At 35.2% G+C, this 23,654-nt stretch overlaps 1 protein-coding gene across 3 annotated transcripts in view; it reads left to right on the forward strand.

Annotated features, from left to right (window-relative positions):
* Positions 1-2,613: 2,613 nt before the first annotated feature.
* Positions 2,614-23,654, forward strand: part of SCEL (sciellin) — a 48,109-nt gene continuing 27,068 nt past the window's right edge. Inside the window, exons 1-8 of one of the 3 annotated variants that reach the window (XM_017829974.1) lie at positions 2,614-3,050; positions 9,188-9,263; positions 13,028-13,145; positions 13,778-13,840; positions 14,150-14,218; positions 19,441-19,509; positions 21,236-21,301; positions 22,491-22,556. In XM_017829974.1, coding sequence (XP_017685463.1) covers positions 9,221-9,263; positions 13,028-13,145; positions 13,778-13,840; positions 14,150-14,218; positions 19,441-19,509; positions 21,236-21,301; positions 22,491-22,556 — 494 coding nt within the window. In that variant the 5' untranslated portion in view covers positions 2,614-3,050; positions 9,188-9,220. Of the gene's footprint in view, positions 3,051-9,187; positions 9,264-13,027; positions 13,146-13,777; positions 13,841-14,146; positions 14,219-19,440; positions 19,510-21,235; positions 21,302-22,490; positions 22,557-23,654 lie in introns of all 3 variants that reach the window. The other 2 variants (XM_017829973.1, XM_017829975.1) reach the window with 2 other exon arrangements.

Here is a 23,654-nt window from a genome sequence, read left to right on the forward strand (position 1 = left end):
ATTGCTTTTTAATAATAAATTACAAAGAAGTTTTAATGTGGGAAGGAATTCTAAGACATTTCTTGCTTTCTCTTATAAATCATGTCAGCTAAATCAAGCTATTATTTTGGTGGAGTTATATCTTGTTAAGCCTAAGACGTGGCCATTTATGTTTGTATCTATTTTTCAGAGAACTCCCTCTTTTTTTTCTGAGAGAATAGCAAACAAAAGCAGAGTATTTACCTAACTTCCAGCACGTAGGTTACTGATAGGTAGATGTGAAACAAACTTGTCAGTTCCAAAGCACCTTACTGGTTGAACTAAAAAAGATCCAAAATCCTTCAAATCCAATAAATCAATAGTAGAACACAGCCCAATGTAATGACCAGGTAAATTGCATCCTTGGTTAAAAGTCATTGATTAAAAGTCATTGGTTGTCAGTACAGAGGCATATATGTATATATATACGTATATATATACGTATATACATGTGCTACTATTCTTGCATTGCTCTTTTTTGACACAATGGAAAAATGTGTGTTTAGAATACTGTCTGTTTGTGCTTCAGCTTGGCTACTTTCTTGAGAGTGAGAAAGGGAATAAGGGTGACATAATTCAAGTTCTGAAATAGCCTGAGAAATTAAATTTCACTGTATCTGCATTTCTGTCCTTGCTTCAATTAAATACAGACCTTAAATTAGAGAACTAAAAGAAAACTGAAACCTGAATGCAGAACAGTTCAAGAAATCTGGGAATGGCTGTATTTGTGATTGATTTCATTTGTTATACTGAGATCTAGAGGAAATGTTTGAGTTCCTCTCAATTCCTGAAACCTGAATTTCTTCAGAGTATGCAAAGTTTATTAATGGAAAATAGTTATGGGTCATTTTTACTGTATGCTGAAAATGTTCAATTCCTGATACACGGCACTGCATCATGTATTCTTTATTCACCAGGAACAATACTTGTATGTGGTTATCATACAGAAAATGAGACAGGATGTTTAGCAGTGAGTTAAATTTCCTTTAGTCAAAAAAAAAACCCTTGATTTTTTTTTCCATCTTTGAAATAGTAAGTAATCAGTACAGCTAACATCAAAAATTCACCATGCATTGAATATCCTGGTTGTTGCACATCAGTCAATAAAAGACAGCTGTCCCACTTTATTCTTAAGCTAAGGTCAGTACCATTGTTGGAATTTCTTATATCGTATGCATTTTCCTGTAGACTGCCTATTCCTTCACACCAGATGCCAAAGACTTAGCAAGGACTGCCTTAGAAGAACCCTTGGGCTTATTTTGTGTAGCAGAACTGGCTTGCTCTGTCCCATAATTTCTTCTCTGTGTTCAAAGGCCATAAATACAGGAAAATATCAATTTAATTTCTCCAGACTGTATTGTTTGCATCTCTATATGTGTTTCTCAAACATTTTGGCTAAAGAAGGCAGTGCTGTGAGACAGGTTAAGTTTATCTCTGATTTACAAGCACAACTTGTCTGGCTAATGTAAAATGATAACAAATTCATATCATGTAGCACCTGGATTATGAAAGAAAAATGTTTCAAAACAAAAAGATATTCCTAGTCTCAGGTGTTGTTACTATAAATCAAAGATAGACATCCATTTCAAATTAAAGGGTATATATTTTTTTAAGTTAATTCCCATTTAATGCTAAATGTGCATTTCTTACGAGGAAAGACATCTGTTTCATTTGGGAGGCAACTATAAAATCTCAGTATGTCCCTAAAGAGATATATTCACAAAAGTTTCTTCATGATTGCAAAAAGGTAAACATTCCAGGACCACTTAAAGTATTTCTAACTTTCAGAAATGCCAAAGTTGAGATGTACAAAGTTCAGAAATGTTTACTTCCTTGTATTCATTAATTCTGATACTTGTGGTAGTTAGTAGTTTATCTTGGTATTTTCTTGTCTGCTGCACTGCTTCATCAGCTCTATTTCATCAGATATAACTAATGTTTAGACAATAACTTCACCCTCCTAAGTACCAAGCCTACGAAGAGGTAAAACATCAACAAAAATAAGGACTAATAATAAATTAATTCATGACAGAGTTTGATTTGTTTTTGATGTGTTCAAAGAAGTTCCTTACTTTTACAGAAGATAATAGGACTAAAGGTTGCCCAGCATCTTGCTAAATGATCTGCCACATATTTCATTAAAAAAATTCCCCAAATATAAAAGAAGCATGAGCCTGTATAAGCTACATTAAAACCAGCCTCTGAATCTTAAACAGAAGTATGGAGTTGTATACAGTATTTCTGTAAGAAAATTATTGATTCTATACTACTGTATTTACTAATAGTAAGGCAGTTCTTAGCCTACAAACTTATTTGCAACCATTTTAAAGAGAGAAAAAAATAAGTGAAGGCAAGCTCTTCTCTCCTTTCTGTTTGTTGCTGGCTGTACTGCAGGAGAATGCAAATGTACGCAGATAAGAGAGTCTTGCAACAAGATCTCGTGGGAGGGATTTCCCCCCAGATCTTTTTGCCTCTGCCCACGTACTAAAACAGCGCAAATACTTTGTGCAGATCAGATCCTAGTGTGTGTTCCCCATGTAACACTTATCCAGAATTTTTCTTTGGTGGAATATAATGTTCCTTCATGTTTACCTGTGTAAATACCTGAAACCCTGTAGCTGAGAGGCAGCCCTACAGCTCTGCAACGTATATGTGGAAAATCAAAATGACTATAGTATATTTTTCCAAATGGTAATCACTTAGCTTTCTGTTTCAAGGTCTGTTAAAGCAGTTCATTTCGTGAAACCCAGCCCTACTGCACTTGAAAAGCACAGCAAGCACAGAAGCGTAACAACTCACCCGTACTTTTAATTGATCTGGTATTTCTACAAGGTGCCACCCTTTTCCACACCTCCTACCTCCTCCTTAAGTGACTCAGCCTCTGAAGGAGAAATCTCTTGAGTTTTCAGACAGCTGGATGGAGAACAACAATTCAGCTCTCTGTCTGCTTTGACTGTGCCTCACTTCCAGCTGTCTCCAGGTTGACTAACCACACTGAGCCACGCTAGGACACTAACTTCTACCATACCTAGGTAAGGATGTTTACTCTTCTGGCTTTATATAACATGTATGGAAAGTCCTACATTTTCAGATGTTCTGTGACTTCCTAGTGTCCAATTCAGGATCCCACTTCAGAGAATCTGATTTTCAAGAAGTGTGGAGAACTTGTCCATGAAAATCCAGGTCTAGAAGTTTTACAGTTTGGGTGTTCAGTTTTCCCAGATCTTGCTGACTTCTCCTGGCTCTACGATCTCAATTACTTCATTATTTACATTATATTGCTAATTGCATTTTATTCTAGTGCTAATTCTCTGATGACAAACTCACTATTCAGACCACTTTTCATCAATAGCTATTTAAATGTTAGTTTTGCTCTTTGGTTAATTTTATTGTTAGTTTATTCTTTCTTTGTAATTTTTATCTAAAATTAAAGAGTATTTACTCTTTTCTCCTTTACTTGAATTTGCTTGAAGTTTACTATTTTGGCAAAAAACAGTTAGCAACAGTTTGCTTTCATTTGCACCTTTGCAAAAGGAATAGCATTCTACTTCAATACAATGACTTATCTATACAATTAGCTGAACCCATGTATAGACAGGATGTGTTCTTCACCAAAAATCTAGGAAAATGAATGACATAGTTGAATAAATAAAATTATTACCTCCTCTTCTACACTCTATTAAAAAAAAAAACCAAACCACTACATCTAAAACTGATCATGCATTTCTAATTTGAAAATACCTACAGATTTGTGTTCTGACTTTGCAGCTGATTTTAATGACAGTTCCAAAGCTTCTTTCAAAACAGAATCTCCTCCGCCCACATCTTGTAAAACCAGTTTTGAGAGCTCTTTCAGCTACAAAGATGAATGATTTCTGTCATACATTCATGTGTTCTCTAGTCCTACCTTGCCTATTCCAACCTTGCTTGTTTCCTCTTTTACACATATACATGTTTTTATTTTCTGTGAGAGTTGCTATTAATTCTGTGGCCAAAACTGTAAAGTAAAATAATCATTTAAACCCAATGTATTAATTCCAGAAGTTAACAAATATATTATATGGCTATTGTTCTGATATGTAACTCTTAGGAAAAAAAAATCAATCTAGGAACATACTTTTATTATTCTTTAATGTCTGTAAAATAAATTTAGTTATTTTTAAATGTAATTTCAGCAAAAAGACAAAAAGACCAACTAATTGCCAAACAAATAGAATCACCAGTGGCAATTCTTTAGGGAAGAAAGTAGAGAATCAGTTATACATATAGACCTGCACCTCACAGAGTGGACCTTTAATGTTATTTGAAGAGATCATATTCTCATCTGAAATAACATGTTTGGATGTATGAAGGATGGCACAGCATTGACTGGCTCTGGCTGTGATGGTGATTTGCAAAACAATCTTTTTTGGAATCAAAGAACACAAATTCTTACTTGAGTTTAAGTATAGGTAGCCAGATTTGATAGCCCAGTCACCCCACTTTGATATCTGAGAGGGGCAATGATGGATGTAGAGAACAGCAAAATTGGTATTGACTTCCAAAGCAGAAAGATTTTACCTCACACACCTATGGATCCCTATCTAGAAGAACAACTGTAACGATGTGTCTCCCCAGTGCCTTAGTTTTAAGGCTTGGAGATCTTCATCCTGTATAAAGTCAGAATTACTTTAATCAGTTGCTTGCTCACACTTACTGTATTCAAGAGAAAGGATGGAGAAAATAAAAAGGTTTGCTGACATGAAAGGTGTTAAGTGAAAGCAAGGAAATACTGTTGTGTGTTTCATAATTGTAATTAAGACCAAATGTGTTTTTTTTTAAAATGTCGTATTCTCCACAGTCATCTCATATAAATGAAAGATAAGCCATGTACTATAGAATTAACATTAAGGGTTCAATGGAAAACAAAGCAAATAGAAAAGTAGAGCTGAAGTAAGTCTTCATTTCTAATGGAATAGGTCTAAAATTTTGAGCTCCACTCAAATAAGCTGAATGTTCAGCTTATTTCAGAACAGAATATTTCTTCAAGAAGATGAAATTTTCGTGGCAAGTTTCATATTTGGGGTAAACAAAGAAAAAAGTATATACGTCTATTTTCTTTTCCATATGGCAAATATTAGATACTTTTGAAAAGCTGGAACTTGAAGGACATGTAGCAAACAGTAGTCAGCAAGCTGTGGTCGTGTAAAGCCACATATATAAGGAACCTGTTAGTTCCAGCTGGTGTTTCATGTGGACACGCCAAACTCAGCTGCTTCTTTACAGTCCAGGCTGCTTTAGCAATGCAGCACGAGAAGCTGGATGTCAGGAAAATTCTGAAACATTTTTGTTTTAAACTGGTTGTTCAGTTACAACTTTTTGTATTACCCAGTTAATTACTAATACTGGGAAGTTTGACATTTTAGGCATTTGCATTTGGCAAAGCTTTATATGAAAAACCTCAGCATAAAAAAAAATGTTTTGACTTTTATGAGAAGAAAGTGTCCCTCTCACATCCCTCCTTCAACATTTACTATGCTGAATTACTTATTATACAGTATATATGCAGTGCTTCTTGTGTCTAAGCTGTGAAAATAAATACTGTTTATTTAAAAAAATGCATATAAACAGAATATTTACAAATAAGGTCTTAATCACTGTCTTAGCTAGAAGCCAAAGAACATAGACTAGTTTGTTCCAACTAGTTTGGTCTGATGTGGAAAACATGAATCTTACAGGAGATGCTTGTATCGTTCTTATGTATTTTTTAAATACAGCTATGCATATATATGAAGCCTCATCAAATAGGAAGCTACAGCCAAGACCAGAAGGAGGGCAAAAGGGATCTATGAAGGAAGAATGGGTGTGTTCAGACTATCTGAAAACTAGAAGATCTAGCTTTCAGAATTTAAGGCAGGCCTGAGGTATTCTGCTGATCAGTCACTGCAGGAGGTGGAAAGGAGACGTAGAAGTGTGAATATAGATATTTGTGATAAAAATAGGATTAGAGACCTGTGTTGCTTTTGGAATAACTTCCTTCAAAGTTGAAGGGGCATTTGACTTTCCCTGAAGTTATGTCTGAAGTTTTTTCTGAATTTCTTTGGAATTATATTTGGGTTTCTCCAAAAATTGGTGCGGGTCTGAATCCAGGACTGGCATGTCTTAAAACCATTTGGGAACTGCTCACTGGACTGGCTGGGGCAGTTTTAATTTCCTTTAAAGTTTCCTGACGCTGTTTTTAAATTCAAATTACACTGGAGCTGCATTCCTGTTTGTTTTTGTTTTGCATTCCAGCTGAGTTGTTTTGCTTCAGTGGTTGAGATCCTATTAAGAATGCCTGAACTAAATTTACTACTATAGTATACTATAGAAACCTATAACTCCTCTTTCTCACAAAAAACTTTTTTTTAAATCTGCCTATGGGCTGAAGATAAAATGTTCACTGACCTGTGTGAGCAATGTGACAGTTTCACATCTTTATTAGCTGGCATTTTTAAACTAATGTGATCTTAATGTTTTGTCCATTCTCCTTTCCAAATAGAAAGATACACACACAGAGTTCAAAAAATGCTTTGATGAGCTGTATCCTGCCTCTTTATGCACGAATCTTTTAATTTCTAAGATCCTAAAATTTAAGTCTTACTCTGATGATTCTTGATTGTCTGTGCTCCAGACTGAAGTAGCTTTTAATTTGCATTTTAAATTTTAATGGATCAATCTTTGATATACAACTTGAAAGTTCAGAAGCACGAAGCAAGCCTTGAGGACAATATGGCAGTATTCCGTAGGACTAAAATGCCTAGGTTTAAAATTTCAGAATAGCTGGAACATTTTCAGTCCTGACTGTAAAAGGGAGTGTGGCTGGATTTTATATTCATTTATGCATACTACTTTTGGGTTGGGAGACTAGGTAGCAGTTTATTCTGGATGCTGTACACACGTGCAACAGAAATATTGTTTTGCTCTTAAACCATTAAAAAATGAATATGACAAGAGACAAAACATAGTTTTAATTAAATTAAGGGGGATGAAAGAAACACGCTGGACTTTCTTTTGTCTTGCATGGATACAACTAGGAGTTGCAAACCCGCTTTATAGTCACTTTTCATGATCTCAGTGTCATTAATGCATTTGTAGTAATCTGTAGATTTTAAAGACAAGCCTCAAAATGTATGGATTTTTTACTTTGGCCATAATTTTTATTTCAGAACAAACACCTGAGGTTTTTTTGTTTATTTCTAACAAAGGTATATGATACTTCCTTGTTAGTTCTGTGAGAAATTTCAGTTTCTATTACAAATATATAGCAAGGAGGGCTACAGTCTAACATGAAGTCTACATAGCAGTTTCCTGTTATTTTCAGTACTCAATATTTAAATTGCAAAATGTGTATTTTAAACAAGATCTTTTAAGTCTTAAAATTATCTCATTTCACTTAATTTTCACAAAAGAAGTCTCCTTTTTCAAAGTTTTACAGTTCATTTCCCTTAGCAAATGGCTTTAAATGTACTTATTAGAAAATAAATCCAAATTCCTTCTATAGAAACTACTACTTCTTCTTGAGGAGAAGAAGTACTAGTTCTCATTGCTTACAAAATATTCTGAAATATCAAATATTATCCCAGGACTGACTGACTGCATCAGATGTACAGCTGTTGCTAAGCTGAGAACATAAATACATCAGAGACCTCTCTACCATCTTGGGACAGTTCAGGAAAATTTATGGTGAGAATAGTCACTATCTAAAACTCATTCTTTAATAACCTACCTGAACAGTTTCTAGGAAATTCAGTGCATATATGTTTTAAACCTTCTTATATAAGTATTTTTAAAAGATATTTTATAACCAATTGCAAAATAAATACGGCTCACCATAGCCCCGAGCAAATTTTTATTGTGTGGGAATCAGATCCAGCAGTCACATGTTTTCTACATATACTGTGCCAATGCCTGTTTGATACCAACACCTAAGCTTAAAAAAACAAGAATGTGGGTTGGAGCTTTCCAATCAACATGCCAGAATTTTAAACTCCAATAAATATCTGGAATTTCACAACTATGTAAGATACACGTGAACTTTTATACTCAAATATTATTTGCTTTTGCTAGAATCCAAAATCTTCTTCCCTTCCCATCTGTAAAGAAAGAGCCACAGTCTCCAGTCTCAATCCACTCTATCTTAGGTGTGGGAGCAATACACTTTACATCTGCAGTAAGAAAAATACAATAGCTGTGTCACCCAGAGAATTGGGAACGTTTCTGATTTTTAAGGGCTGCTGCTGTCACAAAAACTGTTTTCTAGTGCTTCTGTAAATCTTAGTAGTCTGACAGTGGAATTGGTTGGCAGCTTTCCATCTTAACATTGTTTTCTTGGAAAACATTGCTTTTTGAAAAGGAATCCACTTGCTAAAGAAGGTCAGTTTTGGCCACACCCTTAAGTCAGTGTCAGCATTGAGGTTTTTTAACTTAAGGGAGAATTTTTTGTTATTGAAATGTCATTATGTTCTGCTTGATGCTTTCTCTAGGAAAGCTGGTATTCACAGTCCAGTTTCAAAGGAAAACATGAAATCTTTTGAGTGGCTCAACTCCCAAATAATTGGTTGGTTTTGTTGTTGTTGTTGTTGTTTTAAATTGGCAGTCTTGGAGGCTCATTTTTTTAACCTGATTTGAGATAAGGGAAGAAGTCAGTGAATGGAAAACTGTTGCAGAGCAGAACTGTCTCTGTCCTGGCCCCTTGCATTAGCTGCTGATCACTGTAGCTGTGAGACCCATCAGCAGGGCTGGGTAAACCCACCTGTGCTCCAGGTGCCACTCTGAGCCACTGACTAATACTGTTTTCCCATTAAGCTTATCACCTCACATTCTTCATTACTCAGTGTTGCCCTCCGAAGGCTATCACCACACCGTGTGTTCTCAGGGAAGATGCTCCCAAAAAGGGAAAGAAAGGACAGGCACTGTGAAAGGCAGAGGCACAAGGCAGGAGTACACATAGTCATTACTAGGCAGGGAAAAGCCACCACTGTGCCGCAGATTCGGTCTGAGCAGGGCTGCAGCCAGCACTAAGCCATTCCACCCTGTCAGACTAATGTACCTCCTTATGCAAGGAGGTGGTTGAAGTGGACAACAAACTTGAGCTGTTTTGGGGTCTGATTCCTAATATCTTCTTTTTTTTTGTCGTGTTTCCTTTTAGATTCCTAGAGAAGGACAACATACCACGGAACAAATGTCAGCTTTCAGTATACAAAAACAGCCTCCAAATCAAAGCGGTAATACCGAGTCTTCTCCATTTTCTGCTCCCAGGGCACTTGGAGGCTGAGGCGTGGCCTTCCTCCTTTCTAAGTATCACCATGCCCATCCCTCAGCTCCCTCACTGGGCACACCGCCACGTTTTGGCAGTGACAGGATGGTTATTAGTCACAGTGCGACCCGCTTCAGATGCCAGACTATTGGTGTTGTGCACAAACTGCCGCTGGCCGGGATTCAGGCCAGAACATCCCACTGAGCAGTGTTGTGTGGTGGAGTGGGGGAGTCAGGTGGTGTGGTGCAAGGTGGTGATTCCCCATGCCGAGGGCTGTGGTTGTTGTGGAAAGCCCACAGGAGCACAGCAGTTGGAAGGGCAGTGGGCAGATTCATTGATCTCAGCACCATCTCCTTGACTTGCTCAGGGAAAATGAGGAGAAACGGATGAAAATTAGAACAGGACAAGGGGAGAGAAAAGCTTTTTAATCATTGTCTGATGGGATTGTTTGTTCCTCTGGAGGGACAAAACTTGAGGAGGGCTGGAGTTTGCTTTCTATGCAGAGAAATGATCAGAGGCAAACTGTAAACATGATGATATTTCCCATTTTCCTGAAACCTAAAAAATACTTCTGAAGACCGAAAGGTTTTGAAATGCATGTGGATCTGGTTCGGGTGGGATGTGCCAGGCCCAAGTACACCAAAATTAGTGCAGCCTCGGCAAGGAGCTGCTTGGCTCTATTGTGTTGAGGACATAAACTTTTTGCTGTCAAATTAAGACAGGGACAAGCTGTATCTGTCTGCACTCACGTGACCTGAACAGTTGTATCAGATCTACGTTTAATTCTTTAGTTGAAGCTTGGGAGAAAATTCATTAGACCAGAAATCAGTACTCTTCAGCAAAGCCAGGGCCTCAGGCAGCAGCAAAATGCTTGCAATATTTCTTGACAAGAAAACAGTGTATATCCCTTGGCTACTGCCTTTATAGGAGGTTTCTCAAAATTTTTGCACCAAACAGTTTAAAAAGCCATGATTTCTGTGAAACACAAATGATTTTTTTGGTAGGTGATAACAACTTTCTTAAATTGCTATTGGAAAAAGGTCAATATGTCACATACATGGTTAATTTTAATAGTTGGATATACTTAGTACTTCTTGATTATATAGAAATGTTTATGTCATGTTCATGTCATTAAGGTTTTTCTTCAAGATTCTGAGGAGGTTATGGCTGACAGCAGAACAACACAGATTAAAATGCATTGGAAACAGATCAAAGCATCTTTGGCTAAAACTATTAGAATGAAAAGAATGCTGGAATCATTTCCACCCCTTTAGCTGCCATCAGCTATCCTTACTGTAGAGAAGTTTTCTCTCTGGAATGCATAAACTTGAGCTCACATTTTTCCTACTTTCGAAAAATTAACTTTTTTTTTTCCCTCCAATACAAATGATTGTACCAAATTAAAAATACTTAAATATTCATGAGAATGGAAACGTATACATTTTTAGAGCAAAAACACTTCATATGAGCTTGTTGGCTAATTAAAACTATCTTCATTCTTGCCAGTGACTATGAGACGATGTTATTGTTTAAACTGGTGAAGGTCCTTCCTCTTTTTGGTTTGCAGGAATTGTTTATTTTAGCAGATATTCTAATGAACCACTGGAGGTATTCAGACAAGCCTGGGATGCCTTCATTTTTTGAAGTCTTTAAAGTCAGATTTTAACAAATCTTTTTAAGAGAAGAACTAGTTCAATTGGCAGTGAACAGGCTAATGCAGAAATCATGAAGTAAGGATAGAATACTTTTTGTTAATCTACCGTGACTGTTGGCACATTCTTAAAAACATCATCTTTGATGTCCCTGGTCCTTTGTCAAAGGGCTGCATCTATGCTGCTCGAAAAAAGAAAGCCAAACCTTGTCATCAAGGCCAAGAAACAGAAGCACATATCGGTGCTATCACAGCTGTGTTTCTTAAACCTTTGCCACTTCTCCAGCAACTCAGTCTTGGGGAGAGCAAGTCCAACACAGAACCAGAGAACATTTGCAATTAAGCAAACATGATTGATGAGTCCAAGCCTTTCATTCCTTCTCTGGCCTTCTTTCATTTGGCAGTATGGACATATGTACAGTGAATATAAACAGATAAGAGCAGACACATTTTAAGGTACAGTCAGATATACATTTTTAGACTGAATTTTATCTTTGTACTGCAGTGTTTTTCTTTCATGAGAAAAATGTATTTAAAAAGTCAATCTTGACAATTGTCACTTAAAATAAATGTTTTGGTGCTTTTTTTGTTATTTCATCTTCCACTCATTGTAGCCATTTGTCATTTTTTAATGTTATCACTACAGCTGAAGTTCTTGTATTAAAAGTAAGAACTACATTTTCTTATAAATCACAGCAGAATGCCAAAACACATCTTTGACAAATGACATATTACTGACTGCATGTATTTTCTGTGGAGCTTGGTCTTTCTATACACAATCTTTAGAGTCAAATGTCCTTGCTGAACATCAGACAGTGATGTTTCCTGAAATCTGATGGTCTTGCACTCCTTTTGCATGAATGCTCAGAAAGCGAGGAATTAATGTATAAAATCATGAAGGTGTCTAAAGGAAAACCCAAGAAACTTTGTATTTTTCATCATTAATTTTACTGATTATTTGGATGTATTAATAAAGGTTTTGCATATTTAATTTTTTTTACTTCTTTTGACTGGAAAAACTTGGGGTAAATATTGCAAATAAAAAATGGAATTTCTATTTGGTCTGAACTTCTAGCTTTTCATTTTAAAAGGGAACGTTAAAATATCACAACAATATTTTCTCTCACCTCAAACAGGCTGATGATATGAAACTTAGGTAGGAATAAAAGAACTGAGAATGCTGGACAGTAGTCATTGCATATTTTTTTCTTGCAAAAAAGGGCCAAAATCCTCATAAAAGGAAACCAAAGGAGATAAACATCAGCTTTCTAATGCAGAGAGGAATCCAAAATTTCCCAAATCAAGTCAGTATCATACTGTTAGTTCTTCAATATACTAAATATTAGCATTGTTGGGCAAAGATATTTTAGGTTGTTTTCATAAGTAAATAAGGCTTCTGTGTTCATAAGGCACGTGAGTGTGCATGTCTGTCTGTCTCTCCCAATAACCTTTGAAACTGTGCACCAATTTTAGTTAAATTTGACGTAAAGATATAGATCTTAAAGGTGTTGCTTTTATTAAAGTTCAGTAAAACTAAGGAGCTCATTAGAAAAGAAAGTCTGTTCATTCAGCCATTAAGGAAAAAGCTTCAGAGGGAGTCTGACATTTTGAGAAATGTGAAAATCCACATATGTTGGGCTGGGTGTAGCTGGAGGACCATGTGGTCAACTCAAGATTAGCTTTCATTCAAAATTTGCATCCTGTCACACATCTGCAAATATAAAACCCATAGACAACACCCCAGGAAACAGGATTCATTAGTTTGACTTTCCTGGGATTACTGTGGTATGCAAATTTCATAATTCCTTTATCAGATCTGTGAAATTTGTTTACATTAAAAATATACAAAACTCTTTCATATTAAGGATGAAACTGATTTAGTTTGGTAAACTGGCTTCTGCAGTCTTTTCAAGGTTGAAGCCACAAACTTATCAGGGAAATAATCTTCACTAAACAGGTGTGATAACTGAAAATTCAATTTGTGTTAAACTTTTACATATTTTAACCTTTGTAATAGTACTCGAGGTTTCCAAAGTTATTCCACATGTTCATTTTCAAGACGTGTTTCTCTGCATTTGCAGATAAGAAGAGCCCCTCTGTTGCAATTAAAAGCAGACAACAGGCTTCTCATGATATTAATAAACGGCGGACACTTTTGCAAGATAACAGCTGGATAAAGAAGAGGCCTGAAGAGGAAAGGTAAGAAAAATATGAAATGCATTTGTTCTGCATTTCAGTATGGCATGTACATTTTCTTGGAATATCTATTTTTGGATGGATGGTATCAACCAGAATTAGATTAATTAAATAATTCTTATTTATTTATCTTGATGAGGTATTGATTGCCTTTTGAAAGTATTAGTTTGCTGAATATTCATTGTTTGTCATTGGGACTTTCAACCTCTGAGTATTTAATGAGGTGCCAGGTTTCCGCTCTATGAGAAAAATCCCACATTTCACATATTTAGTTTGTAAGACTATGATTTGAATTTTTACAACCATGAAGATTATAAACCTTGGCAAGTTTTTTTAAGGAGCTTTAGTCAGAATCAGATTAAGTTTACTCTAATATAAACTAGGACTTGCATTACAGCAGAAAAAACACCTTGAGACCATGCCCTCATTATACAGTCCATGAACAGCTTGTAGGAAGAGATAATCCTTACTCCAAAATGTCTGAAGTCTTCTACTGCAGAGATCTATAGCTGAGGCAATCACAGTGGTAGTGGACAGCTGTGAAATCTGACTGAAGACAAACCTTTTGCCAAGAAAAAGTTCTCTATTTTTAATACTTCATTTTTAACTAACCATTGTTTTTCTTTCTCTCGAAGTGCTGATGAAAACTATGGAAGGGCTGTGCTTAATCAATACAAATCCCAAGATAGTCTACACAGGTATGGTAGAGTATCTTAACACCTTTCTGATAATATTACCAAAGAAATCTGTCATTATATCCTGTTTATAGCAAGAGCTTGCTTTATTCAGTTTTAGTCTATACATATTTCCACTGTAAATCCGACTCCAGTGTCAATAATTCTTAAGCTGATCACTGCAATGAATGCAGGGTTGGATCTATTGACACCTGGATGATCAGAAATCCTGTATGATACTTTAATTTGAGACATAGATACTGGTTTTTTTGTGATTAATTGTTTAATAAAAACAATGACAAATGTGACATTTCTAACTTTCTTTTACAGTAGTAGCACAAATGAAAAGGAAGGTCAGACAGCTGTACTTGGACGATACAGATCTGATACCACCTTGGACAGGTGTGGCTTTTTTCTGGATGTATTATATTTTGTGATTCGCATACCTGTGAGAGGTCTTAAAAATGAAAGCATCAATGAAATCAGTGGGTCTTTAAAAGTTTTGTTATTTATTAATCATCTAATTAAAAAACTTTTTATGATTCTTGCATGAATTTTCAATGAGGCAAATGGAAATGTAATTTGAGAGAAGGTTCTTTTGACATCTTGTTCTTCTTTTTTCTGTAATAATTTCTGTGTATTCTTGTCCTTATAACCGTATGTATCTTTCCACAGATGATAACCATTCCTTCCCAATTTTTTGTTTTTCAAACTATGGATCAAAGTCGTGTCTCCAATAGTTAAGCACAACATGGCTAAACCTCTTGTTCTTTGCAAATCCTCTCTGCCACTTCATACCATGATCAGTACAAATATAAGAATCATATGCTTTTCATGTAATTTGAATGTTCTGTTCAGCCCTGACCTCTGTTAAGACATGACCATGTTAGTGTTTGCAGATTCTTTCTGCGTTGCATCTTCAAAATCCATCCCTCCCATTAACATCTGCAATCCAAAACATGCTGATGCTATGAGTACCTGCACATAAACACACACTGTGGAAAACGTGCACTTGTTTGGTTGTTTCTTAGCACCGTGTTATTTTATTTCATGACCCTTGCTACTGCTGTAAGATACAATGCAAAATTGTTAGATAAAATTTACCTTCTCCACATAAGGCTAGAAAAGAATAGGCTAGAAACCTGTGTGGTATCATACCCCTGTCTATTCACCCCAGTGAATCCTGCTGTATTTGTTCATTCATCATGAAGAAGCCATTCTACAACTTCAATTTACATATTGCTCTTCTCTGTATCTTTCATATTTCCATATTAGTCTTTTTGATCTGGGGATCCAGATCCTGATGCACATATTTAAGATCTATGCACACCTTGTACATACACAGAGGAGTATAACAACGACTTCTGGTTCATTTGCTTTTCCTTTCCTTGTACTAAATAACGTTGAATTTGCTCTTCACTGTTGAGAATTGAGTTTTGATTTTCATAACATTACCTATATAATTGCAAGATTTCTTTCCTTAGTAATAATAGCTCATTCAGAGATCAATTGCTTTTCTTGGCAGGCATTACTTTGCATCTAAGAAAAGTGAGCATCATCTGCCATTCTAGAAATCTGACATATTAGCAGATGATTTCTGAAAACTTTGCCAATTGGGATTTGTTTTGACTACCATGAATCAATGACATTGTCAAGCAACATCATCTCACTCTTCTTCTTTTCCAGATAATTCATGAACATTGGAAAAACACAGGTCTTATACAGCTCTCCTTCCACTCTGAAAACTTGCTGTTTATTTCAAATCTTTCCTACTTTTTAAGCAGTTATTTATGCATGGAAAGTCCTTCTCCAATAGGAGATCAGTTTATTTAAGGGCACTTAAAGCAAATTTCGTGAAGCTTTTTGGAAATTTGAGTAGAATATATCAGCTATGTCACACTTATTCATATGCTCATTGACTTCCAAACAATTTTTAAGGTTTAATTTTCATGCATCAAACTCTGATTACTGATTTAGGAGTCATAAGACAGTTCCAGTTTCTACAGTGTCACTGAAGACCATTGTCCTTTTGTACTCTATATCTTTTTGGTTTATGCTGATATATAAAAATGTCTGAATTATTTGAGATTGTAAGGTGTCTTTGTGTTTTCATATACACAAATATCTAACATAAAGGGTTCTTAAAATGTAAGTGATGAGAGAGAATACAAAGAAAGGATTATAGGTGTGAATATACAGTTCTGATAATTAGTGCAGAATATGTCCATAAATGGACTGAATAATGATGCTTCTATCTTGAAATTATCGCAATGAGGAAGCTGCTGTCAAGTTGTTTATTTCTCTTCAGTCATCAATGGTCTTCTTAAAACTGTGAAATACAAGCATTCCAGGATTAATTTGTGCACACCTATTGCCAGAAGGCAGTTCTGTAAGGGGTGACCACATATTCTGCAACTCCTCAAATTTCAAACCTAAGGCATAACAGGGTGTGGTGACGTGTTTTCACTTAGTACCTTTTTTATGGTTGAATTTGGTACTTCTGCTTCCTCTGTGAAGGATGTTCTCCACTTGGTACAATTCCCTTACTTTCTTATAAATTATTTCTGGCAAGCATAGCCATAGTACAGAAGTCTTCCAAGCTTAGTAGTTAGCAGTTTGCAGAACAGCTATATTGTTTATTACCTCTGTGAAAAAGCAGCATTCTTTTTTTTTTCTTCAACAGTAAAAGACAGAGCTGAAAATAGAGCATGTTTCTGGAATGTAGAAAAAAGTTCAAAGGATTGCTCCTAGTAGGTGCTTCTAGAGAAAAATTACATTGATATTGGAGATCTGTTGGATTGGAGAGCAGTTTACAGAATTATGTCATGTTGTCTTTATGGAAAATTATTTTTGCCTAGCTAAAATTCTGTAAAATGACAGTCTTCTATTCTGCAAGGGTTCTTTATGAGTTACCTGTTTTCAAGCTAGATACTAGAACATCTTTTCACAATTCTGCTTTGCAACTCTTCTAGCCATGACAGCAATATTACAAAAGAAAAGGTTTTAAAGAATCTGGATGAATATCTCTTAAATAGCTAGTTTTCAAAATGACAAAATAATAATTGAAATTTGAATTAAGAAAATCTTTGATGACTATAGGAATAATTTTGAGTTCTTCATTACATGTGTAAATGTGCAAGTAAAAACATATCTAAAAGCCATATTAAGTGCCGCCTTTTGCTTCCTGGATACTGCCATATCCATGTTCATAAAGGGAGTTTTTTTATATGAATTTTGCCTAACCCAGTGTTTACAAAATTCAAACATCATTTTCCATATTAAGGACCTGGGAGAGATGTTACAGGTGACTATATGCAATTACACCATTGACTGCAAGCACAAGAAAACATTGAACACTATTAAGTTGTTTTCAGAAATCCAAAGATTGATGACAGTAGATGCACACGTACTGGCATGTAGATTTACACTGCTCCTAACTCAGACAACAATTGCTTTGCGCAGATGACAACAGACAGACTTTCTGGATGGATAGAAAAAATTTATTTATCCTTTTATTTCTCTCTCATTATTAGCAACTAACTAAATATTTGACGAAAGAGGGGAGAAAACTTAAAAGTTAGATAGTGACGAAAATTACATTGCTGTTTTTTTCAAGTACTAAATCCTAAGTACATTTATAGGAATTAGATCTGAATAGATAGGACTGAAGCAAATGAGACACTTTCATTGTACACTTTATTAATAATGTAATCCTTTGGAATGGTAGAATTTATTAGGAAAGGACTGGAGAGCAAATCAGAAATCACTTTAGTATGTGGTTTGAACCTGCTTTGAATATCTTGAACACTGCATGCATCATTTCACTTATGTGAAGAAACTACAACAGAACCACAAAAAAAAATTAAAGAAAAAGGTGAGAAAGTATGGAATAGTTTTCATATGCAGAATATCTGAAGAGACAAAGAGTCCTCATCTTGGAAAAGAGTAATATAGGGAAAGTGAGTGAGGAAGGAGTATTTTCTGTTGCACTGTAAGAATGAGGAGACACTCTATAAATGTTTGTCTCACGATTTAAGAAAAAAATGAAGAAGATAAGAAAGAGAACATTTGTTTTTCTCTTAATGCATGTATTAATCGTGAGAGTCACCACCACAGGATACTGTGGAGGCCAGAAACATAAGTTGGCTCAGAAAAACTTAACATGACTAAATGGACCATTGATCCAGAGATGTCTGTTGGAGATGCCATTCTGGGTGCGAACAGAGAATATTCTTCAACTGCCTATCAGAAGCTGAAAAGTTGTACAAGGAGAAGTTAACACTATACTTTCTTTAATTTGCCAGATAGAATCTTTAACACATTAAAATGAGGAAATACAAAATTACGTAAAGCAAGGTGCTAAAATTTTGAAAATACACAATGATATGTGAAAGAAATGCTGGTTCGTTGGCTAGTTGGCAATAAGGAGGAACGCTCAGGTTTGCATCCGCAGCAACGCCAGCATGTTTAGTGAGACCTCTAGTGATCTTCCGAGTAACTGTAGCTGCCGTCACAGTCAGAATCTGCCCTGACACGAGATTGTCATTTGCACAATTAAATTTAGGTTTTGCAAGAGGCACAGAGCACATACTGGTGCAGATCGTTTCCCAGAACCCCCTGGAAGGTTTTGAATTAAATACAACAGTATTCCGTCCTGCTTGGCTGAAGGCAGGATACAGAAGGTTTATACATAATGTTATAGTTCTAGGATTAGTTATTTTGCGTCTCTAGCTTCAGTTTATTGATGGGAATAGTAACTAAAATTAAGAAATTTCTATATGTAAATAAGTTGTAGCTCAAGACGTGCTTCAGTTGATTTAACCAAATACTTAAGATAACTCTCTCAACTCAGCATTTGTCATCTATTTGAATGTACATCACTTTATATTTGAGCTTTTTGGAGTCATCCAGTTCTTACTAAAGGATATTCCACTATGGGAAGAAAGTTGGAATAAAATAAGAACTTAATCTGCTTCAACTAGGATAGCTATGTGGTGCTTTCTGTGAAAATTCCGAAAGGTTTTAGGCAACAATTGTAGAATCCATAATAGGCTTGAAAAATTATGTGGTTTTTTCTTCATGTAAGTTTGATGGCTTAATGATATCAATTTAAACACAAATAATATAACTTCTTTGATAGAAGTTATTCCTGTAGGTCATTACAATGCTTTGCCAGGGATTTTAGACCAGAATATTTTCTTACCACATTGATGTCTAAAATCTGTAAAGAAAACAAGACTGTTGCATCTCTCAAGGGATGGTGAGGGAGAGGGAAAGGTGCCAGTTCTGTGTATACTGCTTGACTGAATACTGCTTTCTTTCTAGTATTCTGGTCTAATTCAAAGGAGTTGTAATAAATTGTTAGCAACAGTGAGGCTTCATACAGTATATCTATTATTGTTTGAACATCACCTTTGAAAAGTCTTTTTCAGTGAGCTACTTAGACTCTTCAGATAATGCACTAAATTTATATAATTTCAGCTTCTGTTCTATACCTATTTTGATACTGGGAAATTTTTAATCTATACACAGGGCAAATTGATACTACATCTTTTAATTTTATTGAAAGTGAGTTTAAAAAATATGAGAGTGTCTATTATCAATAATTTCTGTGTTTCTGACAGAATTCCGACCAGAAGTGATACTGATAAAGTAAATAAGTGCCCAACTCTGAATGATAAGCAAAACAACAGGTATGAGTTTTGGAAACATTATCATCTAAATATTATGTATTATAATTTATCATTTATCATGCATTATCATAACTTTAGAATACATGTACATACCAAGAATATATAGAGAAATTACTTGTATGGAATATGGCCTAATGGTTGTCTTCATTTCGTCACCTGACAGCTGGAATGTAGACTCTATATTCAGATTACCACAGACTTTTTATAGCCAGTGAGGAGAAAAAGGGTCTTTTGGAGGACAATTCCTCTGGTGTTTCTCAGATATTTTTTTTAGAGTAAGAGGAATTTTCCTTAAAAAAGCCTATTTCTCCACACAGATTAAAAGAGAGACCAGCTCATATTACACATTTGCTCAGCATAGTGATTGTTTAAAAAGTTACAATATTTTAAACACAAGAAGAAGAAAGAATCAGAGTGTTTCTAAAAGTGTAGGTATGTTCTAGAGCTCTAGATCTGTCTGCACAAAGTCTACCAAATACAATACATAGTTCTGAGGGAGAAAATTCTAATCAATGTTTTCAGTGGAAAATACCATTGTACATTGCCAGTGGAAAACTTGGGTACCAGAACATAAAAAATAATTTTTTGACAGGCTGATTTTTCCAGTAGAAAACTTTTCTTTTGTCAGAACGTCAGTCTTTTTTAAACAAGAGTTTTAATTAAGAATAAGTTAGCACTACATTTTTGACATGTTATTAAAATAGTTGTTATTATTCAGAGGTGGCCACTTTATATTTGTAATATGATTACACAACACCGTAAAAATATTTTCTAAAGAACTTACAGCTATTAACTAACTGAAATTTTTATTAAAGAAAGTCAGAAGATCTCAGTCACCATATTTATAAATGCAAAGGGACAAATACATCACTTTCTGCCTTCATCAATGTCAGCAGAGTTCTATCAGTAATAAGTTACACAGAATATATTTGCTAAAGAGCACAGCAATTCAAAAAGTCATCTTGTGAAGAGCTGAGATATTGCTCTGAAGAGCAAATGAATACCTCTGGCATTTAAAGTTCAACAGAGGTCATTCTTTCAAATTATGGTTTTGCACCACTATGTGGTAAATCATGGTGATGATGACACATGAAGCATCATATAAACTGGATTTTATGTTATTTTGTCTGGAGATGGTTTTTTAACAGACCAACCATGAATTCTGAAGTGGGTCTTAAGTGACATTTCAATTGTATAAATATTTTTTCCTTCCAGAGAGCAATAAAATGATTTGTAAAGCTCTAAAGCTCTATACTTCAATTACTATAATTGAGTTGCAGAGAATAAGACAATAACTTTTTGATAAATTTTACGAAAAAAATCACTGTCTTGGATATTATATAGTTTAGGAGTATGAGGAATACCATCTCCTTTACAGGTATATCATAACATTGAGCAGCTTACTTGAATAAGAAACATAAAATTTAAAGTATGAAAAATAAAGATTTTAAATATTGTACTGATTGGAGACTAAAGCATAGGTACAGAAGTCAAGATTTTAAGAAGTCAGAAATTACTTTGGTTATCAAGTAAAAATGCAGCTGTTCTCCAAACATCAGAATCCCTTAGTGTCCCAAATTCTGTATTCTTTGAGGTATTTCCAAAATTTCAGTTGGCATGTAGAAATATAGTTATACGATTTACCATACACAGATTCTGATATTTTTTATCATTTAAAATGATACTCCTGTTGAAGATTAATGAATTAAGTATATTTCCTTAACAGGCAATCTTGGACTCCTAATGCAGCACTCACAAACACTGCTGCCACTTCTTCAATCAAGAAAAAGAGGTATTCATAGCCACCATTGCTTGGTTGCTAGAGGATATATAGCACTGTATTAAGCCTCAGTAATTTATCACAATTACATAAAAAAACATTACCAGCTTTCTCCTCCAGCCCACTCAAGTTCCTCAGCAAGCTTCAAGAATTAAACTTTTGCACACTCTGGCTTTTTCCTTGGGAGTTAAAATGTTGCTTTTGTAGAGCCAGTTTCGTGAGCCCAGTGGACACGGCACAACTGGTGCTAACTCTTTGCTGCGGCCCCTAACTCAGCTATTTCAGTGTCATACGCATTTTTAGTGTCTAAATTTAAAGCTCATTCTAATTGTGAAATCTCTGATGCCAAACTTGACCCTGTGCTGTTGCAGTAAATATGAACCACAGAGTTCCCTAAATGATATACAGCCACCTTTAAAAATCTGGATTTCAGATAGTATTTTCTGGGGAAGAATAAAAACGGTGTAGAACAAAGTAAATTTTTAATTTAAAATACACTGCTGGTGATAGCCATATTTTTCTGCATCCTTCCCAGCTGTAAATTCTGTTAATTTGTGATTTTTTTTCATATTTCATGCATAAAAATGTGATCATTAGAATTATGAATGCAGAAATTAAAATGTGATTGTTTCTATATTAATAGTCCTGCTTATTTGGTGGAAGTTTAAGGTGTTTTCAGTCCAGTAGTTCTCTTCAGGCTCTTTGAAGATACAGAAGGCCATCAATAAATTGAACTGTTCCTGTTGCAATTGTTTTTTCCTCACAAACAATTCCTGGATTGATATTTAGAGGGGGGGGAAAAGGAAAAAAAGGAACAGCTTGTTCTGTTTATGTAACCTGTAATAGTCTGAATTTGTTCCTTGGGTTGATACTTTACACCCTTTCCTTTGTGCTCTTTATCTGATTGTCCTTTCCAGGAATGATCCATTTATTTGTACCATTCAGATTGCAGAAAAGATTGACTAGACTCACAGAATACATTTTTTACAACAATAATTAAAATTAGTGTATTATTTCCTATTCCATTCTGTTGTATGTAAAAAAAATGGTCTAAAAAGTATATACATGCAGTGTTTCAAAATGCTGATCATTTAAGGAAAGTTCCAGGTATTTTTTTACACCACTTTTGACATTCTAACATTCACAGTGTGCTGTTCAGCATTAAACGAATACTCAAAAACTTATTTGTTAACATTGACAGGCAATCTTGGATGCCACCCCCTGTTTCGAGTACTAAGACCAAAACACAAGCAGTGGAAACCAGACAGTAAGTATGAATGATTACTAGTTATTTCCTAATTCTTGGCTAGAGCCAATTTTGAGAGTGAGACAACAGGGCAATTCTTTGATGGACTGAGTTTGATGTCTAAGATGCCCTGCAAAAAGAAGGCATCCCATGCCTAAGTACTTGTTTTTGCTCTTGGCAGCCTTATGCCCAGTGTTGACCGAAGTCTGAGTATATGAAGTGCCAGCAACTTGAGGTTACGTAAATGCCTCCAAAATTATTCTAACATGCTTGCATATTTTCTTCACGGTTTCCTTTTCAACTATTTCAGTTATTTTGCCTCAAGGAAAATCTGCTAAAGAGAGACTGGCCACAAGGGCAGGAATCTATTGGTGCCATTGGGGTTGACAGCCAGGGGCTAATCCTTGCCCCTTAACAGCATCAACAAAACCTCAAGATCTGCTTAGTCACCTGTCAGTTAAGTGTCTAAGAAATAGTTTAGAAGAAAAGATCACAATAAAGTTACTTGCAGATGAATGTTTAATATTTATTTCTGAAGTTGTGGTTGCTTTCTGGCAGACTAGAAAGAGAACAGAGAACGTTTCTTGGACCTATATCTAAAACCAGAATATGGATGGTTTAAATATTAATGAATGAACTTCCATGGTATTCTCTGCTTAGGTCCCCTATTGGCTCCAATATGGCCTTCTGTTTCCCTAGTTTTAATCCGGGAAACTTCCAACATGAGTCACGCATAGCAATGATGAGAATTAAATGAAACAGAAATGAATGGATACATTGTTGTGTTAGGTATAATCCTTGGTAGATTATTGCCCAGGGAGTTTATGGAATCTCTGTTACTGGAAGACTTCAAGGTGAACCCTTAAAACTAAATTTGTCAATTATTTTTAATCTTATGTGTTTACTACTTTCTATCTCTTTGGCCAAATAAACACTCTCTACCCAGCACAAAGATAGCTCATAGATGCTAAAATTTATTTTTTTTTTAAGTCAGTCTTTACTAGATGTTTTTAATATGCCCACTGTGATGAATTTATCTGGCTTCATTTCAATACCTTGCTAAGGTCATGGTAATTTTGAAAGCTTACGGTAAGATGCATCCTCTATATGCCGTCCACC

Source organism: Lepidothrix coronata, unplaced genomic scaffold (assembly GCF_001604755.1).
Source record: "Lepidothrix coronata isolate B3197 unplaced genomic scaffold, Lepidothrix_coronata-1.0 Scaffold172, whole genome shotgun sequence".
Lineage (NCBI taxonomy): Eukaryota > Metazoa > Chordata > Aves > Passeriformes > Pipridae > Lepidothrix > Lepidothrix coronata.